The sequence below is a fragment of the Castor canadensis genome, chromosome 14 (genome assembly GCF_047511655.1).
Source record: "Castor canadensis chromosome 14, mCasCan1.hap1v2, whole genome shotgun sequence".
Lineage (NCBI taxonomy): Eukaryota > Metazoa > Chordata > Mammalia > Rodentia > Castoridae > Castor > Castor canadensis.
Genome location: NC_133399.1, coordinates 31,770 through 58,788, shown reverse-complemented (window position 1 = coordinate 58,788; position 27,019 = coordinate 31,770). Strand labels below are relative to the sequence as shown.

Here is a 27,019-nt window from a genome sequence, read left to right as displayed (position 1 = left end):
AACCACGGTGCTTTCTCCTCTGAGAGTGGCCCCAGGAGCCATGTTGCACCATCCCAGGCCGTGTGCTTTTGCTCACCTTTGTGCAGGTGTGATCCTGCAGCACAGGGGGTGCACGGGCGGTCGCTCTGCACCACAGCCCGGGAAAGGACACTGCGACGCCACAGAGCTACTAGAAGCAAGTTTTGGTGATAATGCAGTAAAGTTAAGAAAGCCAGGCGCAGTGGCCACACCTATAATCCCAGCCCTCAGGAGGCATGCGTGGTCCAAGTAGCCAGGACTGGTCTTAGAAACACAAAATCCTATCGTGCACAAATCCTTTAACTTGGCAGCCCAGTTCCTGGGATTTTATTCGAAGAACAAAAGATATGGCTTTCAAGGGAAAAAGGGTCTAGAATGCGAGCGTCCCCCCCAGTCCTGCCCTCTGTCCCCCGGGATCCCGAGGGGAGGGGATGAGTCTCGGGGTCAGGCTGGCAGCAGGCGCTCAGGCAGGTTGTCTGGAAGGACAAAGCGATATTTCCGGGATACGGAAACGGGGGAAACTCAGGCGAGAGACGTCGTCGAGCAGGAAACACTTGGCTGGGCTCCGCCAAGCCGGGCCAGGAGGGTCAGCTTGGCCAGGCCGCCGGCCAGGCTGCTCTGGGGGCTCCAAGGAAATGGGGACGTCCCTGACCCTGAGCCCAATGGTCAGGCAGCCTGGAGTCCTGGGAGGACAATGATGCCGGCCAGACCCAGTCACCATGGGAGGCCTGGGTTGAAATTGTGGCTCACTCAGTCTCAACTTCCATTTTCATGTCCAGGAAATGGGTATAATTCTTAAGCTGGAGGAAAGTAGCAAGACCCTGCCTCCAGTCCCAGTGACCCTAAAACTGTACACACACCTGGCCTCGGCCTCTGCCATTGCAGCATTCAAGGACCCACCACCCCAGTCCCGGGGCCAGCCTGGCCTCTGCCCTCAGTACGGCTCCTGTGCCCATCACACACGCTGACCAAGCTCCTCCCCTGCTCACACACCCTCCATGGCTCCCATCACCTTTGGGACAGATTTTAATTCCTTAGCCTTCTGTACACCGTGTAGCCTTTGGCTCTAGGTTTCCTGGATGTTTACTTTTCTGATTAAAGATTGAGCAAGACTCAAATGTCTTTTTTCTTTTTCTTCCTCTTTTTTTGGTGATATTGGGGTTTGAACTCAGTGCTTTGCACTTGCTAGGCAGGAACTCTACCACTCTCTCTTTCCTTCCTTTCTGTTTTGTTTTTTGAAACGGGGTCTGGCTACGTACCTCAGATTGGCCTCCTCCTCAGGGCTGGGACCCTCCCGGGCTCCAATGCCTTCTGTCTGGGCTGACAAACTCCTCTTTCTCTGAGGCCCAGCATTAGAGAGCCCTCCTCCAGGCAGCCCTCTGAGGCTCCAGGCATAGCCCTTGCTCCCTGACACCCCCAGTTGCATCCTCCCTCTTTCCAGGGCTGAATCGGCTGGCCTCAGCTTGCACTTCTCTACAGGCCTCTAATGGGGGCTGATCACCCCGCAGAGAGCAACCGCTGGATCCCTGATCCTGAGGCCCAGCTGCCTCGCCTCCGGGTGAGGTGCTGACTCTTTGGGGATTTCCTGCAGCCTCTATAAATAACCCCCACGGATGCTTCCCACAAACCACCTCACCCTTCTTGGAAAGAAGGGACCGTGGCCAAGGCCCTCAGTGCAGCTGTGTGCCAGGCCCCATGAGGGCTGCAGGGCTCCTGCCCAAAGTGCACCTCATCCTCACCCAGTCCCAGACGCCTCCTGGGAATGCTCTGAACCCTCCCCACTACAGCCCACCTCACTGGTGGTTATTTTATGATACTGGGAGGAAACCAGGGCCTCACACACCAGGCAAGTGCTCACCACTGACTGCACCCCAGCCACGTGAGTGTTCTTCTCTGGGCCTCGGGCTCTTTTTTTTTGGCCACACTGTGGTTTGAAACTCAGGGCCTCACGCTTGCTAGACAGGTGCTCTACCACTTCAGCCACTCCACTAACCCTTTTTTGTGATGAGTTTTTTAGGACTATTTGTCCTGGGCTGGTCTTGAACCTCAATCCTCCTGATCTCTGCCTCTGCACGAGTAGCTATGATTACACATCCTCCATGTTGAACAAACAAACCAACCGAGTAGGGACACATCTGTGAGGAACAGGGTGGGTGGGAAATCTGGGGGCATCAAGACCTGTTCATGTCCTCCATCTGTCTGGGACACAGCTCAGGTGACCCCTGAAGCTAGAGCTTGTGCCTTCATTGCTGGACATCTACTGGTTATGGAAGAGACCTGGCTCCACTGGACTCAGTTTCCACTCTGTGGAGGGAGTGAGCCACTACTTCACTGCCACCAGGTGGAGGCCTGGATGCTCCCAGAGTGGAAGGCAGGAGGACCGGGCACCTCCTTTGTGAGGGGAGGGCGCCCTCTGCTGGCTGGCCACCGTTATATCTGGCTCCGCAGAGTTCCTTCTTTCTCAGGGCTCTAGCCACACCCTGGATGCAATGTGGTGGGGCCTTTGCAGGTCCGGTGCCTCTGCATGGGGTGCTCCCCATCCTCCTCCGCCTGGCCTTCTTCTCATGCAGATCACAGCACAACTGTCACCTTGGTAGGGCAGGGCACCATCAAGTCCCCGGCCAGCCCAGGTCTCCTCCATGGCAAGGTCACACAGCAGCCACCAGATGGTCTGCAGAGAGCTGGGTCCCTCCTCTAGTCTCCCAAGGTGCTGGTTGCTCAGGAGGCACCTGGCAAACTCAAATCAGGTGGGGTGTGCTCAAACCCCACACGGAAGGACGGACCTCCGGCGAGGCACCACATCCCTGAGCCTCGGTTTCCTCATCCATAAGACTGGAACGAAATAGCCCCTTCATTATTCCATAACACATTGTGCGCACTCACCAAGCATGTACAAGGCTTGCGTCCATGCCCAGCACTGGGAAAAAATGTGCGTGGTTCAGGCTTCTAAGTAAATATTTGACGGATGGATGAAAGGACTAAGTTTAGAGAGGGAGGTGGCCCTTGCGTTTTGTAAGTCACTTCTTTTAAACTGAGGACTGAACTCAGGGCCCCGCACTTGCTAGGGCTAACTTTGCCCGGGAGCCTCCAACCTTCATCCTGTATGTCCCCCAGCAGCTGGCGTCACAGGCATGTGGCAACACACCCGTCTTACAAGTCACTTTTGAGACACAAGAGACAAAATCTCAACATTTACTGAAAAAGGAAACACAATTTGCACATCAATAAACAGCGGAATTTATATGCCAAACACGTGTTTTCAGGGCTGGGGTGTAGTCCTGTGGCAAAGCAGAGCAAGTGCCCAGCACAAAGCCCTGGGTGTGATCCCCAGCACCAAGCCACCCCCCTGAAGGAACAGAGAAATAAAACACACGTTTGGTTGACAGAGCAGCCGCAAGTGTGCAAACACGCAGAGGAAGTTCTGGAAATGTCTGCGTAAAGCTGGGACCCAGGGAGAGGAGGTAAGGAGACCCTCACTGGAAACACTCCTCATCCCCTGAATTTTTCACACACCTTTAGTACTTGCAAAAAAAAACTACAGGGCTGGGGACATAGCTCAGTGCAGAGTGACTGCGAGGCCTAGCTGGGCAAAGTTCACCTCCAGCACTTCAGAAACAAAAACATGCAGCAAACAACCTGAGGTCCTCCTGTCTGTCCCTGCTCCACCACACCTCCAGCACTGGTACAGGCCGGGGCCTCCATGTGTGGCTCCCAGTGCCCAGCAAGTGCCCGCCAGGAGTTCAGGGCCTGAAGACAGCCGCCTGGCTTCCTCATGGGGTCCAGTCCCTCCACGGTGTGAGAACCTCACCGACCTGAGCTGACTGCAGGTGGCTCACTTGCCCACACAGAAGTCCCGGAAGATGACATCCAGGATCTCCTCAGTGCCCCCTCCGCCTGCAAGGTGGGCCAGGTGCCTGCGGGCCACACGCAGAGCCTCGGCTGCCAGGGCCAGGTCTTCTGCCCCCTTGTAGTGACTGAGGGCGTCCAGGCAGCCCTGCAGGTGATGCCTGTGCCTTGCCCTGGTCAGGAGAGGCGGGCCTGTGGAGGGGTCCCCACACCTGTGGACAAGACACCAGGATCCCCTTAATCTTTGCAAGCACGATTTGAAGGGGACATTTTGCAGATATAGACTGAGGCTCTGGGACAGGTCCAGAGCCAGCGGCTAGCCTCCATCTGAACTTGGATCAGGGGCAGCTTGAAGTGGGCAAGGGAGACTCACACTGCAGCCAGCTCTGTCTTCAGGGTTTCCAGAAGGCCGTCCAGCCCCTCTCCAGTCAGGCAGGACAGCAGTAGGTGGGGTGGCAGGGCAGGACAGGGGCCAGGGCCCTGGGGGGGCAGCAAGTCGGACTTGTTCAGCACCAGCAGGAGGCGCTGCGTGCTACCACCGGAGCTCTGGCCTCCTCGGGGGACTACAACAGTGTCCAGGAAATTGCGGCTGGAGGGAGAGGCCAGATCAGAGGCGTCCAGCACGGCTACAATGAGGTCGGCTTGCTCTAACCTGGGGAACAGAGAGAAGAAACCAGGGTTGGCCCTGAGTCGAGCAAGTAAGGGCTGTGGGTACTGAGGGGCGGGGCAGAACGCAATGGGTGGGACGGAGAGGCGTGGCTTACCAGAAAGGGCGGGGCAGAGGGAGGCGGGGCATAGAGCAAAGGGGCGTGGTCCAGGGCAAAGGGCTGTGAAGAGCCCAATGGGGTGGAGCAGTGAGGAGGCGGAGCAGAACTGCAGTGGGTGGGGTGGAGGGCATAACTCAACGGGGCAAGGCGGGGCAGAGAAAAGGAGCTTAGTACCGTTTTCTGATTCAGGAAGAAAAATAAATGCAACAAGGAGAAAAGACAGAGGAAGAGACTCATGTCCCCCTCCCTCAGCCCTGCCACCTGCCCACCTCTCACGAGCACGCCGCACGCCCTCCTGCTCCACGGGTCCCACACCATCCCTCAACCCTGCGGTGTCACTCAGCAGTGCAGGGAACCCGGCCAGGTCCACAGGTGTTTCCAGCACGTCACGAGTGGTCCCTGGCTCTGGGGACACGATGGACACAGGTTTCCTGCCTGGGAGGAGTGAGTTAAAGGAACGGGACAGGATGAAGGCACAAGAGCTCCTCCTCCAGCTCCACGGCTTGAATGGACAGAGCGTTGGGTCAGACCCCTTCCCCAAACCTGAGCAGCAAAGCCTCCGAACGCCTGGCCTCGCCCCACTCAGGCCCCGCCCCCTGCCCACCTGTTACTCACTGAGCAGGTTCACCAGGCTGCTCTTGCCCGCATTCGGAGGTCCAGTGACCACTACGTGCGCCCCTGAGCGGAGCCTCTGCCCACGTCTGGCATCTCGCAGATGTGTGTCCAGTGCCACCTCCAGCGCCCGCACTTTGCTGTCCGCTGTGTGTGGAGGAAGGCAGGCAGAGGGGAGGGAGTCAGAAGAGACTTTGGGAGCCAAAATGCCACCTGTCTGCACCTTCCACCCTCCGGCAGACCCACCTTGCTCCAGGACACCCTCTTCCAGGTTGTCATCCTCCCCGAAGTCGATATAGGCTTCCACGTGGGCCAGAGCCTAAGGAGGAGGGAGGGAAGACGGGAATGCAAGCGTCAAGGAACCCGCTGCTGCACCCTCTAATGTACCCAGCTCTAGCTTAACCCAAGGGTCTCACTGCCAGAAGATTTCACACACAGAATGGGTGGGGAGTCTGCATGCTGGGAATGCACAAGTGGGGTCTTTGAGGCAGGGAATGGGCAAATGGGGGACTTGCTTTGGTGAGGGTCTCGGCCCAGTCGCAGCAGAGTTGGCCCAGCTCCCCGTCCAGCTGCCGTAGGGCCTGCCGCCGCTGTGCCTCAGTTTCCGCATGGATCAGATCCGCCAGCCCCTCCACCTCGGTCAGGTTTAGCTTCCCATGGGCGAAAGCCCGCCTGGTGAACTCTCCGGCCTCGGCTGGACGTAGCCCTGGAACGCTGCCTGTAGGAAAGGCCCCGGTGCCTGAGACTCCTGGTCCCCACCCAGGCATGCCCACCGACACAGCCAGGCCTCGAACCTGAGACTGTGACTCACCCAGAGCCTGCAGGACGCCGCTGACCACGGCCGGCCCTCCATGCACGTGCAACTCCACGCAGTCCTCACCCGTGAAACTGTGGGGACCTCGTGTGGCAAGGAGATGAGTCAGGTGCAACGCACGGTCCGGGCAATTGCTGGGGAGGGAAAACTGGGTCACGGGCGCTACGGGAGGTTGGGATCTGGGGCCCCTCACCTGGGAACCAGAGCACGAGCGCGCGGTCCAGCGGCTCCCCGGAGCGGGGGTCGCTGAGCAGACGCAGACGGGCGCTGCGGGCCGGGGGCAGGTCTCGGGGCGCCGTGAGGCTCCGGAGGGCGTGGCTGCTGGAAGGGCCGCTGGTTCGGATCACGGCGATGCCGCAGCGGCCTTGGCCTGAGCTGAGCGCGAAGATGGTGGCCCCGGAGCCCAGGGCCTGGGCAGCGCTGCTCTGGCGCGTGCAGAGGCTGGGACAGGAGGGGACGCACGTCAGCGCGTCGGCGAGGCTGAGTGCGGCGGGGTCGGGGGCTCTCGGCTGGGGGCAGGGCGACTGAGAGCAGGTGACCCAGATGTGCGCTCTGCAGCGAGGACTTGGACTCTACAAACCTAAGGGGTGGGTTTGGGTCCAAGCAGCCCCCCACGCTGTGACACCCCTTTCGCGGGTCGACCCACCTGCAAGGCCCACGGGCCGCCCGGGCAGCCAGGGTCCACAGCCCCCACCGCATGGATTTACAACTTGCAGCGCGTCGGTCCCAGCGGCTTCAAGTCCGGGCAGGAGACCCCGCCTACGCCGCCGCGTGACTGGCAAAGGGCTCCAAGAGTCTCGACTGCCATTGGACCATTTAGGAGACGTCCCGCCTACCGATTGAATGCCTTTGTTCCTATAGGCTGCTGCAAGCGAAAGAGGGCGGGGATCTACGGGGTTGGGCAGCGCAATGACGTTCCCCCGGCAACATGAGGCTGAGTATTTAAGATCCTAGAGTAGCAAGGATCCGAGACGACCCGAATGAGAGAGATGGGACAGCCTTGTCTCTGGGCGGTGGGAATTACGTCCAGACGAAAGTCCCGTCTGCCCGCTCCGTAGCTTTAGGCGGAGAAGAAGCTAAAACTAAGAAGCTGTGCGCGCTTAGTTTTCCCGAGCAGGAAAGGCGCTACACTTCGCGCCCAGATGGAGACCGGAAGCTCGGAGCACGTCAGACTGCGAGGGATGAGTTCCGGGGAACCCACGCCGTGGCCCAAGGAAAATCTTATCCAAACTGCTGGGAAGTCTCCCGCTCCTCTGCCTTCCCCCGCTCCCCCTCCAGCCGTTCCCTCGGCCTCGGAAGCTCCAGCACGGCCTCCTCCCCTCTGGGCTTCCCCTGCCCCTCTGGCCCTGGTGGGCCGTGGATCTGCTCTCTGGCTCTCCGACCGGCAGACAGGGGCGCCCCGCGGGTTACTCTCAGGTTAAGCCAGGACAGCGCGGGACTGCAGAATCCAGCGCGGATGGTGGAATTCCTTGCACTGGGGGCGGGGTTTCGGGGGCGCCTTCGCACAGCGAATTCTCTGGTTCTCGACCGGAGCCTGCGGGCGGGCGGGCGGCGCACCTGCTCTTGGGCGCAATCCTCCCATGCCCCGCCGTGCCCAACTTTTTCATGTGTGAAGTGGGCAACTCCATTCCAGTATTTCCTTCTGCAACAAATATACACCAAGCGTCTACTATGTGCCACATGGGCCATGCCCTCTCTGGGCTCACAGTCTAAAGGCGAGGGCTACTCAGGTTGGTCAGCGGTTGGGGTATCGAGCAAAATAGAGGACGCCGCGGGCCTAGCACCCCCCCCCAAAAAAAAACCCCATCCATTTAAATGCGAATTTCAAATAAGCCATGAGTAATATTTTAGTATACATGGGTAATACTCGGTCATCTAAAATGTAATTGAACTAGGAAGATTTTTTGTTTGCTAAACCTGACACTTGTACTGGATCCTCCCTCTAAGGAAAAATCCTGAAGGGAAGGGTTCACCAGAGGAAGAGGGCGGGAAGAATGTCCCAAGCAGCTGACCAGCACGTGCCAAGGCCCAGAGGCTTAATTATTATTATGCTACAATTATTTGCATTCCCGTTGGGGTGATGAATCTCCCCAGACCAGTCCGCCCTCTCCCACGTCCTGCTTTGTCGAAATCACGGTCCATCTCAGATTCCGAGCCGTGCCCGTGAACTCTAATTTGCAGATGGGGAAACTGAAGCTCGAGGCGGAGACGGGAGGGCGGTGCAGGCGGGGACTTGAACCAGAGACCCAAGTGGGCGTGCGGGAAGGAAGCCTAGCGAACTACACGGGCGGGGACAAGAACCTGAGAGCCAGGCGGGCGGGCTGGCTTGCCCGAGAGGAAGGAGGTTCGAGATTCGGCGCGGGCGGGGACGAGAAGCAGCGCTGGGTGCGCGAGGACGGCGGTCGGCGCGGGCGGGCGCGGCCTTTGTCTCCTCCTCCCGCGCGCTCGCGGCCGCACTGGCCCCATGAGCCCGCGGCCCCCCGGCGCCCGGGCGGCCTGCAGCCCCTAACCTGACCTGTCCTCGCCATGGCCGAGACAGCCTCGGGCGCCGGGGGCACGTCCCTGGACGCGGAACGTGGCAAGAGGCCTCCGCCGGAGGGCGAGCCCGCGGCCCCAGCGTCTGGAGTTCTGGGTATGTGAGCGGCGGCTGGACGCACCGGGTTGCAGGTGCCCGGGTGCGCGCGTCCGCGGGCGGGGAGCGCGATCGGGGTCCGGGCCTGGCGTCCGGCCGAGGGCCGCTCCTCGGCACTGCGGCTGAGGTTGCGGCCTGGCGGGCGGGTCCGGGGAGGCGCAGCGCGCGGGGGTCCAGGTACGGGGGTCCGGGCGGGGACGCGGACACGCCCCTCGGGGAGCCCCGCCGCCCCGAGCTGCGGGATCGCGGCGGGCCAGGGTGCCCGGCCTCTCCGCCGAGAATACGGAATCACGGGGTCGTGGGTTCGAATCCCAGCACGGCCGTGTGACCTTGGGCACATGACTCACGCGCTCTGGGCCTCAGTTTCCTCTCCCGTGCTTTGGGGGTAAGAACCGCGCCCAGCTCCAGGCCGCTGCGAGGACGCGCTGTCCTAGCGTGGCCAAGGCTCGTGCGCGCCCCGCGATCGTGGTTTGGGTCGGAGCTGGGTCTCCGAGTGCGTGAGATTTGTAGGGCGGACTGGAGCGGGGAGCCCCTGACCCGCCTGCTGCGCGCCCCCAGACAAGCTTTTCGGGAAGCGGCTTCTGCAGGCCGGGCGCTACCTGGTGTCCCACAAGGCATGGATGAAGACGGTGCCCACGGAGAACTGCGACGTGTTGATGACCTTCCCAGGTACGCGACACTCCCGCCCCTTCCCACGGCGGGTGTGCAAGCCTTGGGCCCGCGGGGCAGGAGCCACTGGTCCCCGTGTCCCCGCAGACACCACCGACGACCACACGCTGCTGTGGCTGCTGAACCACATCCGCGTGGGCATCCCCGAGCTCATCGTGCAGGTCCGCCACCACCGCCACACGCGTGCCTACGCCTTCTTCGTCACCGCCACCTATGAGAGGCGAGTCCCTGCCCCTGGCCCCGCGCCCGCGTCCCGCCCCGCGCCCCCGCGTGCTGGGCTGAGCCGCCTCCCCTGTCCCCTGCAGCCTCCTGCGAGGGGCCGACGAGCTGGGTCTGCGCAAGGCCGTGAAGGCCGAGTTTGGCGGGGGCACCCGCGGCTTCTCGTGCGAAGAGGACTTCATCTATGAGAACGTGGAGAGCGAGCTGCGCTTCTTCACCTCCCAGGTGAGGCCGGCTCCTGTCCCCGCGGTGTCTCCGGCCTGGGTGTCCCCACCCTGTGCCCTGCTCCTCACCGAGCTCAGCCCTCTCCCGACAGGAACGCCAGAGCATCATCCGCTTCTGGCTGCAGAACCTGCGTGCCAAGCAGGGCGAGGCGTTGCACAATGTGCGCTTCCTTGAGGACCAGCCAATCAGTGAGCAAGGCGGGGCCAACCCTCCAATCACAGGCCGAGAATTGGGCCGGCCTCTTAGAGACCTACTGTGGGGGAAGGTGGGTGGGGTTACTAAAAGTTGCGTAGCCAATGAGCTCAAGGGGGGCGTGACCTAACTAGATGGGCCGGACCAGTCCGTGAGTTGGTGGGCGTGGCCGTGGCAAAGGGGTGGGGCTTATCCTCTGGGAGGTGGGTCCTGGCTAGACCCTTTTCTGGGCCTGGGGTAAGGTACTGGCAGGACCATGGACAGCGCTCCATGTGCTCAGTCTTCAGGCCCCTGGCCTTGTTTCTCCTCTAGGAAAGGAGGCATCACAAGCTCATCTGATGCCAGCAGCCGCTCCTTAGACATTCAGACAAACTGAGGCCAAACAGTTTGACTTAAAGTGTGGTTGCCACATATGTGGCACCTATCTGTAATCCGGGCACTGGGGAGGATGAGGCAGGAGAACGGCGAGTTTGAGGCTAACCTGGGCACACAGCGAAGGTCACTTGCACTCTCCTCCCACAGTCCCCGAGCTGGCGGCCCGTGGGATCATTCAGCAGGTGTTCCCGGTCCACGAGCAGCGTATCCTGAACCGTCTCATGAAGTCGTGGGTGCAGGCTGTATGTGAAAACCAGCCTTTAGGTGTGGACCTGTGCTGGGTGGTGGGCTGGGGCGTGGACAAGGGGCCCAGAGGCAGGTGGAGGTGACCGGCACCCTCTGCTCCCCGGCAGATGACATCTGTGACTACTTTGGGGTGAAGATTGCCATGTATTTTGCTTGGCTGGGTTTCTATACATCAGCCATGGTGTACCCGGCTGTCTTTGGCTCTGTCCTCTACACGTTCACGGAGGCCGATCAGGTACCAGGTGGGGGGCTGGGTGGGGGTTGAGGGCTCCAAGGACCCTCCTCCTTGGGCCAGCTGGCCCATGGCTCAGTTCTCCTCTGCCACCCGCAGACAAGCCGGGATGTGTCCTGCGTGGTCTTTGCCCTCTTCAATGTGATCTGGTCAACGCTATTCTTGGAGGAGTGGAAACGCAGGGGAGCAGAGCTGGCCTACAAATGGGGGACGCTGGACTCACCAGGGGAGGCCGTGGAGGAGCCCCGTCCCCAGTTCAGGGTCAGTGGGAGGCTGAGTCCAGGGAGAGCAGCCCCTGGGCGGGGCCAGCGCTGAGCAAAGGAGAGGAAGTGAGAGGCAGGGCTGCCGTGTGAGGGAGGCATGCGGGGAGGGGCGGGAAATCGCATTTCTGGGACTGGGTGCCCGCAGGAGCAATGGTGATGGCAGCGGGAAGCTGAGTGTGGGGCAGAGGCAGGCCCTCTGGTCCCAGCTTGGCCCCGTCCTGCCTCCCCAGGGTGTGCGTCGCATCAGCCCCGTGACCCGGGCTGAGGAGTTCTACTACCCGCCCTGGAAGCGGCTGCTCTTCCAGCTGCTCGTGAGCCTCCCGCTGTGCCTGGCCTGCCTCGCCTGCGTCTTCTTGCTCATGCTCGGCTGCTTCCAGCTGCAGGTGACCCTCAGTCCCTTGTCCTTGACCGTGGCCCCACCTTGAGCCCAGGTGAGCCATGAACGTCCTGCTCTGCAGGAGCTGGTGCTGAGTGTCAAGGGGCTGCCCCGCCTGGCCCGCTTCCTGCCCAAGGTCATGCTGGCCCTGCTGGTCAGCGTGAGTGCTGAGGGCTACAAGAAGCTGGCCATCTGGCTGAACGACATGGGTAGGCTCTGCCAAGGGACGTCCCACTGCCCACCCCGGGGGAAAGGGCCCTACTGGCCCTGGGGATCCCCCTAGCCCTGGGGGACCAGGGTGGCCCCCTTACTTGACTCCTTGGCTCCTAGAGAACTATCGGCTAGAGAGCGCCTATGAGAAGCACCTCATCATCAAGGTGGTCCTGGTGAGTGGCCGCTGCGGGCAGGAGGGCAGGGGGCAGGTGCAGGGGGACTGCAGGGTGACCGCCTGCCTGTCTGCTTCCTGCAGTTCCAGTTTGTCAACTCATACCTGAGCCTCTTCTACATCGGCTTCTACCTCAAGGACATGGAGCGCCTGAAAGAGGTGAGACTCTCGCCCACCCTCGGCGGCCAGCGGGGGGCCGGACCTGGCGCAAGGGGTCCAGGGCTCTGCAGCCCCTCCCCCCCCCTCCATCCTTCTCTCCTCTCTGTCCGTGCGTCCGTGCGTCCTCTCTCTGCCTGTCACCCCCCCATCTGTCCGTCCACCTGTCCGTCGGTCCCTCCACAGCTCCTGCTCGTCCTGTCCCTGTCCCAGAGCCTCGAGCGGCAGCTGCGGGCGGTGCTGGTCCCGCTCGTGGCCCTGCGGTTCCGCCTGCTCCTCCTCTCCCTCCGGGTTCTCCTGCTCGCGGCCCGGGCAAAAGTACTGGCGGGTGGCGAGCTGGGGCGTCGCTGTGCTGGGGGCGGGCACCCCGAGCTGAGGGCGCATGCGCAGAGGGGACGGGACGCTGACCCGCAGGCAGGGGGGCCGCCGAGGCTCCTGGCCCCTGCCTTGGGCCCGGCCTGAGGTTGACTCCACGTGCTGCGGGAGCCGGGCTGCGGTGTGTGGCCTGCCAATGGGGGCTGGGCGCTGTGTCCAGGGACGTCTCAAGGGACAGTTAGCAATCGGTGCTCCACCTGCAGGGTGGGGCCCGTCAGGTGTCCAGGCCGCGCCTGCCCCACGCAGTCCCTCCGCCCCCTTCCCGCCCCCAGATGCTGGCCACCTTGCTGATCACCCGCCAGTTCCTCCAGAACATGCGTGAGGTCCTGCAGCCGCACCTGTACCGCCGGCTGGGCCGCGGCGAGCTCGGCCTGCAGGCCGCCTGGGAACTGGCCCGGGCCCTGATCGGCCTGCTGAGCCTCCGGCGGCCGACGCCCCACCGCCTGGAACCCCAGGCCGAGGAGGGCGGGACGGGGGGCCGCAGGTGTCTCGGCGGGGGCTGCGGGGCTCCCGAGGAGGAGGAAGAAGCGATGGCGGAGCGGAGGCCTGCAGGGGAAGGCGGGGAGGTCAGGGACGGGCCTCCGGGGGACAAGGAGGAGGACGAGGAGGAGGAGGACGAGGAGGAAGAGGAGGACGACGAGGACGACGAGGGCGAGGAAGGGGGCCTCCTGGACTGCGGGCTACGACTGAAGAAGGTCAGCTTCGCCGAGCGGGGGGCCGGGCGGCGACGGGCAGGCCCAAGCCCCGAGGCCCTCCTGGAGGAGGGGAGCCCCACCATGGTGGAGAAGGGGCTGGAGCCCGGGGTGTTCACGCTGGCGGAGGAAGATGATGAGGCAGAGGGACCTCCTGGCAGCAGCCCTGAGCGAGAGCCCCCAACCATCCTGCTTCGCCGGGCTGGGGGCGAGGGCCGAGATCAGGGGCCTGATGGGGGCCCCGACCCAGAGCCGGGTTCTGGAGAATCGGCAGGGAGGCACAAGAAGCAGAACCGGTCGTCTTGGATCGACCCGCCGGAGGAAGAGCACACGCCCCAGATCACCCAGGCGGAGCTGGAGAGCTGCATGAAGAAGTACGAGGTGAGGAGGGCGGAGGTGCAGGTCGGGGTGAAAGCCGTACGTGTGGTCGGATGTGGCGAGCCATGGTTGGGTCGAGGGAGGAGGCTCAGCTGCGGGCCCTGCCTGCAGGACACGTTCCAGGACTACCAGGAGATGTTCGTGCAGTTTGGCTACGTCGTGCTCTTCTCCTCGGCCTTCCCGCTGGCCGCGCTGTGCGCCCTGGTCAACAACCTCATCGAGATTCGCAGCGACGCCTTCAAGCTGTGCACCGGCCTGCAGCGGCCTTTCGGCCAGCGTGTGGAGAGCATCGGCCAGTGGCAGGTGGGCGGTGGGGAGGCCCACAGGGATCCAGGGCCAGCCGAAGGAACCAGGTTGGCGGCCCTTGACTGTCCTTTCCCCTGCAGAAGGCCATGGAAGCCATGGGCGTGCTGGCCATCGTGGTGAACTGCTACCTCATCGGCCAGTGCGGGCAGCTGCAGCGCCTCTTCCCCTGGCTGAGCCCAGAGGCCGCCATCGTGTCCGTGGTGGTGCTCGAGGTGGGTGGCTGCTGGCAGTGGGAGGCTGGCGGGGAGAGGCCGACCCTGAGCCTGCAGCCTCCTCTCTGTCTCCTCAGCACTTTGCTCTGCTCCTCAAGTACCTCATCCACGTGGCCATCCCTGACATCCCAGGCTGGGTGGCCGAGGAGATGGCCAAGCTCGAGTACCAGAGGCGAGAGGCCTTCAAGGTACGGGGTGGGGTGGACAGGGGATTCTCGGGTGGCAGAGCCTGGATCTTGGTGGCCAGATCCTGGGCATGGGGGGAAATGTGCAGGTAGCACAGAGCTGGTTGAACGCAGTGGACCTCTGTGTCCATGGGTTCCACATCTGAGACTGGGACTACCCGTGGATGGAGAGGGAGCCTCCCCGAAAGTAAACTGCATCTGTGCTGAGTATGTGCGGGCTCTATCGTCTATCTTATCTCCCTGTTTATTTTTGTGGTACTAAGCAGGCGCTCTACCTCTTAAGCCACTCCACCAGACCTTTTTTGTTTGGGTTTTTTTGAGATAGGGTCTCAGCTTTTTGCCCAGGCTGGCTTTAACCTGCATCCTCCTGATCTCTGCCTCCTGAGTAGTCAGGATTACAGGTGTGAGCCACGAGCACCAGGCATATTCAGCCTCTTGAGCCATGCCCTCAGCCCTTTTGTGTTTGTATTTTGTTTCCAAGGTAAGGTTGTCTGGGTTGGCTCCCAATTTGCAGTCCTCGTGTTTCTGCCTCTGTAAGCTGGGATTACAGATTTGCTCCACCACTCCCAGTTTCTTTTCTTTTTTAGAGATTGGGGTCTCAACTATGTTGCCCTTGCTGGCCCCAAAACAATCTTCCTGCCTTAGCCTCTCAAGCATCTGGGAGTACAGGCACATGCCACAGTGCGTGGCTGAGACTTTTTGTTGTCATTATTCTGTGATCTATAATACAGTATAACAGGCGTTCACACAGTGTCAGGTGTTTTAGTCCACAGGAGGATCGCACAGGCAGTGTTGTACAGCAGGGATTGGAACAATCTGGGTAGGGCATCTTTGGGAGTCTGCAGCCAGTCCTGCTGACAGATGACTGTAATTAGTGGTCACAGTGGGCCTGGACCCTTCCAGAGTCTTGGTGGTGTCCAGTACCAGGCTCTCTGGAGGACATTCAGTCACCCACCAGCCCACCTGACAGCACCCCACTCACAGCTAGGGACAGGACAACATCTAGAAAAGTTCCAGCTTCTCCTCATCCCTCCCAGACCCGCCAGGTGTGGAGATGCGCAGAGCACCCGCAGAGGATGGAGCCATCCTGAGAGGGTGTCATATTTTGAAATGAAATGAGAAACTCCTGTGTTTTCCTTTCCTTTTTTTTTTTTTTGTGGTGCTGAGGATGACCCCAGGGCCTCTTGCTTCCTAGGCAAGTGCTCTCCTACTGAGCTGTACGTCCAACCTATTGAATTTTAATTGATTTAAACTTATATTGACCTGGTGGGTGTGGTGGGGCACACCTGTAATTCCAGCGCTCAGGAGGCTGAGGCAGAAGGATCCAGAGTTCCAAGCCAGCCTGGATACACAGCAAGACCCTCTGAGGGGCGGGGGACGGGGGGTGGCACAGAAAAGAAAAGGAAGATTGATTTGTGTTGAGCAGCCACAGCTGCTGGTGCTGGGCCGCAGGGTGGACTCCAGCCGGCTCCCGATCTCACTGCCCCTTGCAGAAGGAGGGGTCAGCGCGCACTTGTTTACTCTCCCAGTTCCTAAGACACCATCTGGCTGTCTGCCAGGCCCGAGTTGGTGGCCAGTGAACATGTGTTTTTTCTCAATTCCCAGAAAGCCAGGGCTCGGCTCCAGGGATTCAGTTACTGCCCCATAAGCGTTTGGATCGCGTCCCACTCCCCCCAGAGGACCCCAGCGTGGGTGCGGGGCTGCTCTCCCCAGTGCGGTGGAGCCCAGCGGAGGGATTCCGCTGCGGCCCCGCAGGGCTCGGGATCCCGGTCCCTGACGGCTCGCTCCCCGCAGAGACACGAGCGCCAGGCCCAGCACCACTACCAGCAGCAGCAGCGGCGCCGGCGGGAGGAGGAGGAGCGGCAGCGCCACGCGGAGCACCACGCGCGGCGGGAGCGCGACGCCGGCCGGGAGGAGGCGCGGGCCGAGGGTGCGGGGCCGGACGCCGCCTCCGAGAAGACCTCGGCCAAGGCCAAGGGCGGCGCGGCGGCCGGCCAGGGACCAGAACGGCCCAAGCGCCCCGGCTCGCTGCTGGCGCCCAACAACGTCATGAAGCTGAAGCAGATCATCCCGCTGCAGGGCAAGTTCCTGTCCTCCGGGACCGCGGCCTCGCTGGCCGGCACCGGGGCTGGCGCTGCGGCGCGTCCGGCCCCCGCGCAGTCACCCACGGGCGGCGACACGCGCCTGCCCGCTTTCCTCAGCTTCAAGTTCCTCAAGTCGCCCGAGGCGCGGCGGGAGCCCGAGCGCAGCCACTCCCCGCCCAAGGCCTTCCACGCGGGCAAGCTCTTCCCCTTCGGGCCGCGCGCGGACGCAGCCAACGGGGCGGGCGGACAGGCGCGGCCCGACGGGACCCCCGGCGCCCGGGCCCTCAGGAGCGGGCCTGCGGATGAGGCCTCGGCGGAGGAGCTGGACGCCCCCCGGGCCGAAGAGGAAGGCTCAGGTCACAAGCTTTAACTCGGGGGTGGGGACGCCGGACCCTGCTTGGGGGCAGGGGGCGGGCGGAAGGGGATGTTAGGGAGAGAGGGGCTGAGAGGCGCAGAGGAGGCCCGTCACTGGTACTGGTTGGGGACCTGGGTCACTGGGACCCTGGAGAGCCTCGTGCCTGACCCTTCTCGCCCCCAGGGAGGGATCCAAAGCCCCCTGCTCCAGTGCCCCTCCCGCCCCGCTCCGGTGCCAGGACAGATGAGGGAAGCCCCTCCGCCCCTGCCCACCCTTCTGCCCAACACCTAGCTCACTCTGGGGGGCCTGCGCCCCCCAGGCCTCTATGCAAATCCGCAGCAGCCCAGCTGTCCAGGGAGGCCTTCCTTTGGAGGTGGGGGCTGTGACTGCCCATCCAGGGGCTCAGCTACGAGCTGCACCCACATCTGTGCTGAGTCAGGCGCCCCTACCACCTTGCCCTCCCCAACCCCAGCCTGGGGTTCAGCAGTCCTGTCCCCCAGGGAGCCCCTGGGGGCTGCTGCAGTACCAGGGACATAGGTTAGAAGCCAGAAGGACTTCTTCTGACTCCCCTGTGCCTGAGAGGGGCCAGTGCCCACAGGCAGGGGACATGCCCCAGACGCCCAGGGGTGCTGTCCCCCTTCTCTGATCAGAAGCAATAAGGCCTTTCACGTGCCTGGGAGGGGGCGTAGGGAGTCCAGCCCCGCGAGGGTCCAGCAGGGGCGGCATGCCCCCGGAACGGCCCCTCTCGCCTCCGCAGGGACAGCGCTGGCCCCCGTGGGCGCCCCTGCCCTCCGCACCCGCCGCAGCCGGAGCCCTGTGCCGCCGCAGTCCAGGCCGCTGCCCCGGCCCCCGACGCCACCCGCCGGCTGCTGGCAGTGGGACGCGCCGTGGGGCTGCGGGGGCGAGGGCGCCGCCCTCCGCCAGGCCCCACCGGCCGCCGAGTGTCCGCCCTGTGCCCTGGCCGGGCCCCCGCCCGCTCCCCAGCTCTTGCCGGGGGACGCCAGCTTCTACAGCCTCCCACCCCCGCCGCCCGACCCCGAGCCCCCTGCGCCCTCGCCCAGCCCCAGCCCCCAGGCCGTGTGCTGGCCCAGTGGCTGGCACTAGCAGCGCCCACCCTGCCTCCCGCCACATGCAATACAGTCACTAAACAGGGCGGTGCCTGGACGCGCGCTTCGCCCTCCACAGCCCCAGTATTGGTGCCCCTCGCAGGGAGGGCGCACCCCGCTATCTGCCGTTTTCCTCTCCCCCAGGAGAGGGGGAAAGAAAGGAACCCCCAAAACCAATAGAAAACACAGAATAGGCGATTATTTATTTCTTTTTAATTTATTTTGTCATATTTTTGTAAAACGGCAGAAATGCAATAAAAAGTATATTTCAACAGTGTGGAAGTCAGAGCAATGGATCAGGGTGTCTGGGGGCCTGGAATGGTTCTGCCACAGGCTGTACCCTTAGGGGCCTCCTCTCAGGAATTGGGTCTTAGGGCCACAGATGTTAAAGTCCCGAATCTGGGGGACCGACTTGCTCTGGAGGAGCTGTGGGGCCTGAGGCCTGGCTTCAGCCCCCTAGTAGACGGAGGGAGAAATCTGAATGCTGAAAGGACTCAGAAGTGAAGAGGGTGATGGGGACAGGACAGGACAGTCCTCAGCTGCATAGGGCGAGTAGTGTAGAAGAGGTGGAACTTTCTGGCACACCGCCTCCTGGGCTGGCACCTGGGAAGCCAGACAGGTGGGAAGGGTACGGGGTGTCAACACTGGAAGGCACCTGGCACCTGAGCCCCACATCAAGAGGATGGTTGGGAGCGGTGCCCAGGACAGGGATAGACGTCCCATCACGGATGGCAGACACAAATTATTGGGACTTTTTGAGGTAACAACATGGGGACAGGAACACAGCGGGTCAGACCATCAAGTTCATGTGGAAGAGGAGTGTGTCCTGTTCCCCCCACTCCCCCCCAGCTGGGGATGCCAGTTTCAGCAAGGGGTACTTAGGGGCCTGTTGGAGGCCAGTGGGCAGCCTGTGTGAAGGCTCTGAGGGACAGTGGGCAAGGGGGGCCCAATGCTGGAGTGGGGCAGAGGTTGGCTTACAGGCCTGAGAACCACAGGCCACCAGAGGGTGTATGCACAGGGGCAGGGCACACAGACCCATGAGTCCTGGGGGAGACCACCAGGAGGCCTGGTGGGCATGATCCACCAGAGCCAGAGAGCAGGATGGACCCAGCCCCTCTAGGGGGAAGTGGACAGGCCTGGGTGAACCCAGGGCTTACCTGCTCCCACTCTGCTCCTGACCTTTGAGGTCCCACTGTCTGCCACCATGCAGTGGTACATGCGTCTGCCCAGGATTTACCAAACCCAGGGGCTGCAGACTCCTTACGTGTCTAGAGCTCAGCCCACCCCACACCTTGACACAAGAACAAGGTCACCTGCATTGCCTCCTGTGACTACAGGGGCCTCAGTCCACTACATAGGCCCAGGGCTGGTTCAGGCATTCAGCCAACCTAGCACCACCTGCCCCAGGGAGCAGGGCAGCTAAGGCAGGGTCCCCATCGATGATCTGGGGTACGTAACCCTCCCAGTCACCTTCCTCCATCTATGCCCCATTGCTCACTCCCGACACCCCTAACACTCAGCTCTCAAAACCATGACCTCCACTAGGGGCTGGGGCGGGGGGGGGGGTTGCCGTACCCCCAGCCCAGTCGTCACGGCCGTCTGTCCAGAGCCCAAACTGGCCCCTCCATCCTGAGCTCAGCCTCACATTGAGCCCTTTCGAGTGGCGTGGGACACAGACTAGCACAGACTGACAGATGCTGACAGTAGGTCTGGCTCTTATCTAAGCAACGTTGTGTGAGGCCAGACCAACTGAGCTGGCCTCTCCTGTCAAACACCACGTCTGCTGTCACTGCCCCTGCTTGGTGCTCTGAGTGTGATCCAGCTCCATCCTCAGCACTACAGACCGTCTCTCAGGGATGACCTGGATGAGTGAGGCAGAGGGCCGGTCCTCGCAGGTCTTGGCTTTGAGTGTGATGGCTGCAGCAGGCTCAGCAAAGAATCCAGCTGTTCCCGGGGCCCCAGCACGAGGGGCCCCTTTCCGTCCCTCTTGGTGATGCCAGGAGAACTCTCAGGTGCTCCGTCCTCTGGGGCCAAGGCGTGTGGAGCAAAGACGCGAGGTCAAGTAGGAAAGATCCTTTATTGGGGTGGACACGGAGCACGCACTAGTCCATGATAAAATGACTTAAGAGAAAGATCCAGAAGGGTTGGCGTCTCCCCTGCCCCTTTTAGAGTGAGGCCCTGGGTGTGGAGTACATCTCGGAGTACCTCAAGATTAGGCCGAGTCTCCGAGGACCGGACCAATTGGTGGTAGGGAGGCCATTCAGTTGTTCAGGAAGGCCGAGGCCACCTGGCCAGGCCCCACCTCTGCCACCCTGCCACAGCAGGACCCCTGACCCTGGACCCTTGAGGACACACTTCTGTTCTCGGGATAGGGACCTGGGCAGGGGGAGGTTCAAGATCAATTGTGTTTTTAAAAACCATCTACTGACATCACAATGAGGGTCTGACATCCCCTTTAACCAACGCTTGATACATGTTACAGCATAAATAAAAACTCAAGGGAAATAAATACATCGGCTCCTATGAGGTTGGACATGGTGTGGATGGTGGGGTGTGGGGACTGTGGGGAGGTGGGGGGGCGCTTACACATGGAGGGCAGGTGGGTGGGTGACGGAGGAGCTGGCACAGGAGGCGCCGGTGGGGAGTGGGAGTCCTAGGTATCCTCGTGCATGTCCGGGCTGTCGGTCCGTGCCACCTTGCGGGGGGGTGCTGAGCTCTCCCCTTCCCCGTCCACCTGCTCCTGGTCTCTCTTCTTGGCAGCATTCTGGGGCGGGGAAGGACAGACCTGTGAGCCTTTCCTGGGCTGAGCTCCGAGTCCTGTTGCCAGCCAGGTGGTGGCATCTTGGAGCCAGGGCCCCTGGCCCAGCAACCCTTCCCATCAGCAGGGCCTGCCCAACCAACCCTTGTCCGGAGTGTTCCTTGCTTCCCCGAACAGTAAGCAGGGATCTACCATGGCTCCCAGTGGCAGGCACATGGCCTGTTTCTCAAAAATCCAGAGGAGCCATCCACCTGGCTGAGGCAGGACACCTCGGGCTCCTGGGCACGCCGCCATCTCCACGGAAGGAGGGGAAGCTGTACGGCTGGATTATGTGTTTGTTTTTGCAACAGGGTCTCATATGGAGTCCAGACTGGCCTGGAACTCCTGAACCTGTCTCTGCCTCCACGTGCTGGCATTACAGGCATGGACCCACACTGGCTTGATTTTTTTGATGTCATTAGTGGTGGTGGTGGGACTGTGGTTTGAACTCAGGGCTTCACACTTGCAAAGCAGGCACAGTGCCGTTCGAGCTACACCTCTGGTCCATTTTGCTCTGGTTATTTTGGAGAGGGGGGTCTCGCAAACTACTTGCCTGAGCTGGCCTCAAACTACGATCCTCCCAATCTCAGCCTCCAAATAGCTAGGATTATAGACATGAGCCACTGTACCTTGCTCCAACTGGATTTATATATATATATATATTTTTTTTTTTTTTTGGCAGTATTGGAGTTTGAACTCAGAGCCTCCTGCTTGCTAGGCAGGTGCCCTACCACTTGAGCCATTCTGCCAGCCCTTATTTGTAATGGGCTTTTTTGGAGATAGGGTCTCGAGAACTATTTGCCTGGGCTGGCTTCAAACTGCAATTCTCCTGCTCTCTGCCTCCTGAGTAGCTGGGATTACAAGCGTGAGCCACAGCGCCCGGCTGCCTGGAGTTTCAGCTCAGTGGTAGATGGCCTGCCCAGCATGTGCAAGGCCCTGGGATCCTCCAGGCTTCCAGCCACCAGAACTCCACGGTGACTCCAAGTTGTTCTCTCCACTGAAATATGCTTCCCTCTGCCGGACTGCCCAGCAAACCCCCACTGAGCCCTTAACACCCACTCAAAAGCCCAGCACCCAGCTCCTCATGTCCTTCCTCAGTCAGACACCCTGATGGGAGCCGGGTCTCCCCTCACCCTTACCTTTTTGTCCCACTGCTGGTGTAGGTAGCGCAGGAGGATGTTTGTCTTTTCCGTCACGATGACTGAGGAGGAAAGACAGAGACACTGCAGAAGCCCGTCCCCAGATGGTACCACTTGTCCCTCCCTGGTCTCTGGCCAGCCTCAGCCTGGGGGTTTTTCTGGGACTCACAGGCAGCACCCCACCCTCAAGAGGAAGGTTCAGAACGCCCAGTGTTCCCGGTTCCAAGCACATAGCTACCAGCCGGGCCGGCTGCTCTGCAGACCCTTTCTTCCCGTGGGTGAACTACAAGGGGATGGCTTGGGGAGGGGGCAGATCAATGTGTATGTCTTCCCAGGCAGACCAGGGGCACAAGTGCAGTCACCAAAAAGCCTCAACCTGGAGGGCCCAGGATGGCTGGGCCTCAAGCAAGGTAGGCAAAAGCTCTGCCACCAAGCCGCACCTGCACCTCAGCCCTGAATGGATGCTTTTTTTGAGACAGGGTCTTGATCTGTAGCCTAGGCTGGCCTGGAACTTGAGTTCCTTGCACTTCTGCCTCCCAAGTGCTGGGTTCATGGGTGTCACCTTGCCTGGAAGGATTGTTTCTTTTTAATCGGTACATTAAACCACGACAACCACCTTTTACTACTCTGCAGGCCCTCGGTCAGGACCCTCCCAACTCCCAGATCTGCATGATGGTCCTGCTCTTGGGGTCTGAGTTCTCTACATGCCTGTGACACAGAGCTGGCAGGGCACACCAATCTGGCTTGAGGGAGAGGGGCAGTGATGGGCAGACTTAGGCCACTCAGGATAGTGGTGGGTGGCAGGGTGTGGGAATTTGGAGGCATTCTGAGAGCCAAGCTTCCTGCCGCTCCCAGGGCAGGAAGGGTGGTGCCCCATGTGCACCCCAGCCCAGACCCCCATGACCAATTTCTGTGCCTCCTTTGGGGCTTTCTGCGCCTGGCTCTGGACAAGGAGCCCTATCTCAAAGCCAAGTCTGGCCTTTAGTCTAGGCCTGCAGCAGCCAGGACAGACAAACCCACAGTCATACTTACTCTGCTCAGATGGGTACTCCCTAGTGGGCAGGTAGACTGAGGGGCGTCGGTTCTGTGGCAGGGTAAGAAAAGGAGGGTTAGGAGTGAGTGGGCCCGGGGTTCCCTCACCCACCCTGTAACAAAGATCAAAAGATACTCAAGGATACAGGGTGGAGCTGGCCCTGCACATTGGCCTCAGATCCCCCAATGCCACCCCAGACCCTGGCACCTCCCTGAGAGCCCCAGGCCCAAGAATACACACTCACCGAAGCTTTGCACACTGAGTCGGCATGAAATCGGCTAAAATTGCTTTTGTTGTAGACAGGCAATCCTTTCAAAAAATCTGCCTGGAAGATAGGGAAGAAAGAAAGTGAGAGGGCAGGTGACACAGCTGCTGGGTCCTCCCCAGAGCAGCTGTGGAAGTAGACTGCTGCTTTTCAGAAGGCATCCCGTAACCAAGCACAAGGTGGGGAAACAGGCTCAGACACAACAGAAGACTGTTTAATGCCAGACTGCAGCAAGTAAATGGCAGGGACAGTCATACCTGGGCCCCCACCAGCCCACAACAAGGGGTGCCTTTGCTGGGCTTGTAGTTACATTAGGACAGAGCCTCCAGCCTTGCTCCCACTGACCCACCTTTGACCGAGACCCAGGAGACAAGCATCTGTTCATCCTGAGCCCTGTGGGCTCACATGACAGTAGGTAGGGGTCTGATGTGCTGCACATCAGAAACGGCCCAGGGGGCCCAAGCTTCTGACAGCCAAGAAACCCAGAAATTTGAGTTTGAACGTTGTCTCTGTTGTCTTTTGGGTTTGTCCTACAGTTTGGGGATGGACCCAGGGCCTTATGTGTGCTCTGGCCATGGAGCCGCACCCCACCTTGCTATCCTGTCCCTGCTGTCACACACCTCGGCCAGAGCCTGGCCTGCTGAGTTCAAAGCCCCCATGGCTCTAGGGGGGCCGTATACAGAATCCTTTCAGTCTTTCAAAGTCCTTTTTTGATCTGGCCCTGCTGGTCAGGCCTAGGGTGGGACAGTGGGCAACGGCTGCATCCAATGTGGGGCCCCCACATGTGCCACCCTGAGCTAGGAGCTTACAAAGGATGACATCACCATGTGTGACCTCGAGTCAGTCAGACAGACTGATGGCCCCCATCATAAAGACAGGAGATGAAGCAGAGAGGCCAGCTCTGACTCATCTGTGGTCACCGGTTGCCAGGATTGCCCAACCTCAGAGACTAAGCTCTTGCTGTGGTGTGGTGTGCCTGGAAGTAGAACACTTGGATACCTGTGGGCTACAGGCAGGTCTGCAACCCTTGGGTAGTCCATTCTGTCCCTGAGGCCCCAGAGAGCCTCTGCCACCCTTTGGAGAGGGAAAGAACAAGGGAGTCCCACCTCCCCCAGGGCTAGCCCCATCTCTGCTGGCCCCAGAGAGACCGTGGCAACCTGGGTCAACCTGGGGAGCTAGAATGTGGCCACCAGCCTCCACCTCCCACCCGGGAGCTGACCCTCACACAGGCGTCCTCCTTGCCCAGGAGCCTATGAGGCCAGCTTTGCCCACTCTGCAGGCTGCCTTTGGCTCCTACCATGCAACAGGCTTGGGCTGGGCACAAGGCCCTGGGGTGAGCCACAGGTAGGGATCAGAAACCTGCACAGCACATGGGAAGTGGCTATGAGGTCATGGTGCCTTAGGGCACCATGTGAGGCCCAGGACATTGCAGGGCAGAGGTCTGGCTGGTCTGGGGGCCTGACAGAGGCAGTGATGCATGACCCTGCTCTGCTCAGGTCCCTGCACAGCCCTGGCCCAGCTCAATTCCCTATCACCACTCTGTCCATGTAGGACACACCCGCCAACCTCCCCACTAGATCAAACCACTCCCACCCCTTGACTGTCCCCACACCCTGGGAGCCTCTCCTTGAGGGGCTCACACTCCACGAGGTCATCTGTTTCCATCCCCCCTCCCTTGCTGGACTGGCACCTCCCCAAGGGTGTAAGGAAGGGCCTGGCTGACAACTCTAGGCTCCGGCAGGGCTCACAGGGGCTCACGTAGTGGAGTACTGAGAGACACAGAGCCTCAGACTCCTGCACCTAATCCCAGCTTGGCCCCTGCAGGCTGAGTTACCTGGGGCGAGTGACCTCAGACCTCTAGGTCAGCGGACAGTATCAACGTGTTTGTGCTGAATATGTGTGGGCCCCACTTCCTGTCAGCTAGGATGGAAAACAAGGCCTCAAGGCACAGGGAAAAAACCCCAATCTCAGCTAGGCCAGCCCTTAGCTATTTATCACCTTAGCAAACAGAAGACCTGTGTCCCCATCCCTGTAGGGGCAGCTCACTGGTGACCCACAGAGCTGGATGAGAAGAAATAGGGCCTCCCTAAGTCTGAAGCATGATGCTTGCTTACAGGAGGAAGAGCACTGAGGCTGAAGAAATAGTGAGTGCCAAGGCCCTGGGGTGGCAGAAACTTGAAGCATGAGGAAGCAAAAGCCAGTGTGGCTGGAGCTCTCAAAGGGAAGGTTTGAAGAGGGGAGATGAGGTCACAGAGGAGAGCAGGAGCCTTGGGGGTTGAGGGCAGGCACTGGGTCACAATAGGTCACAACAGGAAGTGTGTGTGTGGGGGTGTTATAAATTAGAAAGTGGTAACATCTGGTTTGTATCTTTGAAAACTCCTGATTGGGAATGAGTTCAGGATGGCCAAAACGGTGGGCTTGAGGGGACCAGGGAGAAGGCTGGGGCAGGCATCCAGGTGTGAGGTGACAGTACCTGGCCCAGGGTGGGGACTGGTGGATGAACCAAGGGTACCATCCAGGTTTGGAATTCGCACACCAGGCCCACAACTCCCCACTTCCTTCATATGGGAAGTCTTCCTTCACCATCCCTACCGCATCCCCAGGACTGTGGTTGTGGGTTGAGAGTCTAGGTAGGGGCATGGGCCTGAATTCGTCTTGATCCAACCTCCTGTAACCCTGCCAGCTGTGGGGACGCCAATGAGTGAGGATGGAGAGGGACCTTGGATCCACCCTGGGGCTGGATCACACCCCACTTTACAGGTGGGGGACCAAACCCCAAGAACCACTGGGCAAGCCCCAGAGGGGATGTGAGCCTCCCAAATGCTTGTGGACTGCCCCCCTCAGATCAGGGGCAGCCAGGAGAGGCTGTCACCGCCCCAGAGCAGTTCCATCTGCGGAGCGGTCACTGTCCTGAGCACGCAGGGCCCCGTCCGCTAAGCTGTCGCGCTCATTTACCAGGTAGGCCCTGGGGATGAGAGGAATGAGCGGGTCCCCTCCGAGGGACAAGGGGAGCCCGGGCGTGGGGAGGGGCCGGGGCCCTGGGGGATCGCCGCGATCGGCGATGTCGCACTTCCTTTGGCGACAAAGCCCCGCATGTCGCGGTGTCAAGCCCCCCTCCCCCGCCCCGCCCGGCCTCCCGCATCCTCCTAACTGGACGAGTCCAGGCCCGCTGCGCCCAGGACGAGGCCAGAGCTAGGGGTCTCGGGGGACCCCTGCCCACCCCAGGCGATTTCCGGGGGGAGTCGCGACCCGGAAATGAATGAGTTGTCAGGGCCTGGAAAGCCTACATTGGGTCAGGGGTCGCAGGAGCTCGGGCAGGGCCTGCAGGAAGCTCAGTGCAGGGTCTGGGGAGGTCGAAGGTTACAGGTCAGTGCGAGGGGCGGGGCCGGGGTGGAGGGTTCGGGCAGGGCGGTGAGGGGCCTCGGGGGACACTAGAGATGGGTGGCCCATTTTGTCTACTGGAAGGGGAACACGGGCCCAGCGGCCAGCCTCACCATCTTCTGTTTCCTCCGTTGCCTCCTCAGCCGCAGCCGCCGCCGCCGCCGCCGCAGCCGCCGCCACCACAGCCTCCTTCTTAGCCGCCGCCGCACAGTAACTTCCAGCCACCGCACAGCTCACACTGATGGCGCCATCGCCCTCCGTCATTGGTCCGCAATGTAGCCCCACCCCCAAGGTATAGAGCCTCTCTTTGTTCCCATTGGCCAGGGCCGGAAAACCCACACTTCCATTGGTCGCCACGCCTCCTCCCTTCATAGTCAAGTTCGGTTGAAATAGCAAAACCCCCGCCCGGGACTTGGAAGAGATGGAAGTGAGATCCGGAAGTGGGCGGAGGCCGCTCTCGCAAAATCTCTTGGGAGTTGTAGTTCACAACTCCCAGAGGTTCCGCAGGGCTCTCCTCTTACTAGGGTTATTGCTCTTTTCCACATGAGGTTCTCACAGCAGTCCTGGAAGCTGTACTCCCAGCTTGTTCCTCAACGTTTCCTTTGGGTTTCGGCATACCTATATAGCTCCCGCAGTAGTCGCTTGAATTGATTTGAGCAGGCAAGGCAGACTCTTGTTCAAAGG

At 61.0% G+C, this 27,019-nt stretch overlaps 3 protein-coding genes across 7 annotated transcripts; 1 reads left to right on the top strand and 2 right to left on the bottom strand.

Annotated features, from left to right (window-relative positions):
* Positions 1 to 3,196: 3,196 nt before the first annotated feature.
* On the bottom strand, positions 3,197 to 7,281 carry LOC109695613 (GTP binding protein 3, mitochondrial). Of its 3 annotated transcripts, XM_020178239.2 has the most exons (9): positions 6,704 to 6,991; positions 6,251 to 6,498; positions 6,055 to 6,141; positions 5,759 to 5,961; positions 5,490 to 5,562; positions 5,247 to 5,390; positions 4,901 to 5,066; positions 4,238 to 4,516; positions 3,197 to 4,076 (listed from the first exon to the last, which is right to left on the bottom strand). In XM_020178239.2, the coding sequence occupies exons 1-9, from the start codon at positions 6,754 to 6,756 to the stop codon at positions 3,851 to 3,853; spliced, it is 1,479 nt and encodes a 492-aa protein (XP_020033828.1). In that variant the 5' UTR covers positions 6,757 to 6,991; the 3' UTR covers positions 3,197 to 3,850. The 3 variants fall into 3 exon arrangements, with proteins under 3 accessions (XP_020033828.1, XP_020033827.1, XP_020033829.1); XM_020178238.2 differs by having other exon boundaries at positions 5,247 to 5,562; positions 6,704 to 7,281; XM_020178240.2 differs by lacking the exon at positions 6,251 to 6,498 and having other exon boundaries at positions 6,055 to 6,191.
* Positions 7,282 to 7,594: 313 nt separating this feature from the next.
* Positions 7,595 to 17,992, top strand: LOC141410387 (anoctamin-8). Of its 2 annotated transcripts, XM_074053482.1 has the most exons (18): positions 7,595 to 8,689; positions 9,248 to 9,358; positions 9,446 to 9,578; positions 9,664 to 9,802; positions 9,894 to 9,990; positions 10,517 to 10,633; positions 10,723 to 10,850; positions 10,947 to 11,108; positions 11,341 to 11,493; positions 11,569 to 11,695; positions 11,817 to 11,872; positions 11,956 to 12,030; positions 12,675 to 13,475; positions 13,584 to 13,775; positions 13,859 to 13,990; positions 14,068 to 14,178; positions 15,970 to 16,615; positions 17,372 to 17,992. In XM_074053482.1, exons 1-18 carry the CDS (start codon positions 8,584 to 8,586, stop codon positions 17,716 to 17,718), a joined length of 3,633 nt encoding a protein of 1,210 aa, XP_073909583.1. In that variant the 5' UTR covers positions 7,595 to 8,583; the 3' UTR covers positions 17,719 to 17,992. The 2 variants fall into 2 exon arrangements, with proteins under 2 accessions (XP_073909583.1, XP_073909584.1); XM_074053483.1 differs by lacking the exon at positions 17,372 to 17,992 and having other exon boundaries at positions 14,048 to 14,178; positions 15,970 to 16,315.
* Positions 17,993 to 19,778: 1,786 nt separating this feature from the next.
* Positions 19,779 to 26,606, bottom strand: LOC109695615 (DET1- and DDB1-associated protein 1). 2 transcript variants are annotated; one of them, XR_002213237.2, is made up of 6 exons: positions 26,449 to 26,606; positions 22,934 to 23,014; positions 22,689 to 22,740; positions 21,657 to 21,718; positions 20,307 to 20,484; positions 19,779 to 19,822 (listed from the first exon to the last, which is right to left on the bottom strand). XR_002213237.2 is itself a non-coding variant. In XM_020178241.2 (5 exons), the coding sequence occupies exons 1-5, from the start codon at positions 26,449 to 26,451 to the stop codon at positions 20,374 to 20,376; spliced, it is 309 nt and encodes a 102-aa protein (XP_020033830.1). In that variant the 5' UTR covers positions 26,452 to 26,606; the 3' UTR covers positions 19,779 to 20,373. The 2 variants fall into 2 exon arrangements, 1 of the variants encoding a protein (XP_020033830.1); XM_020178241.2 differs by having other exon boundaries at positions 19,779 to 20,484.
* Between the last annotated feature and the right edge of the window lie 413 nt (positions 26,607 to 27,019).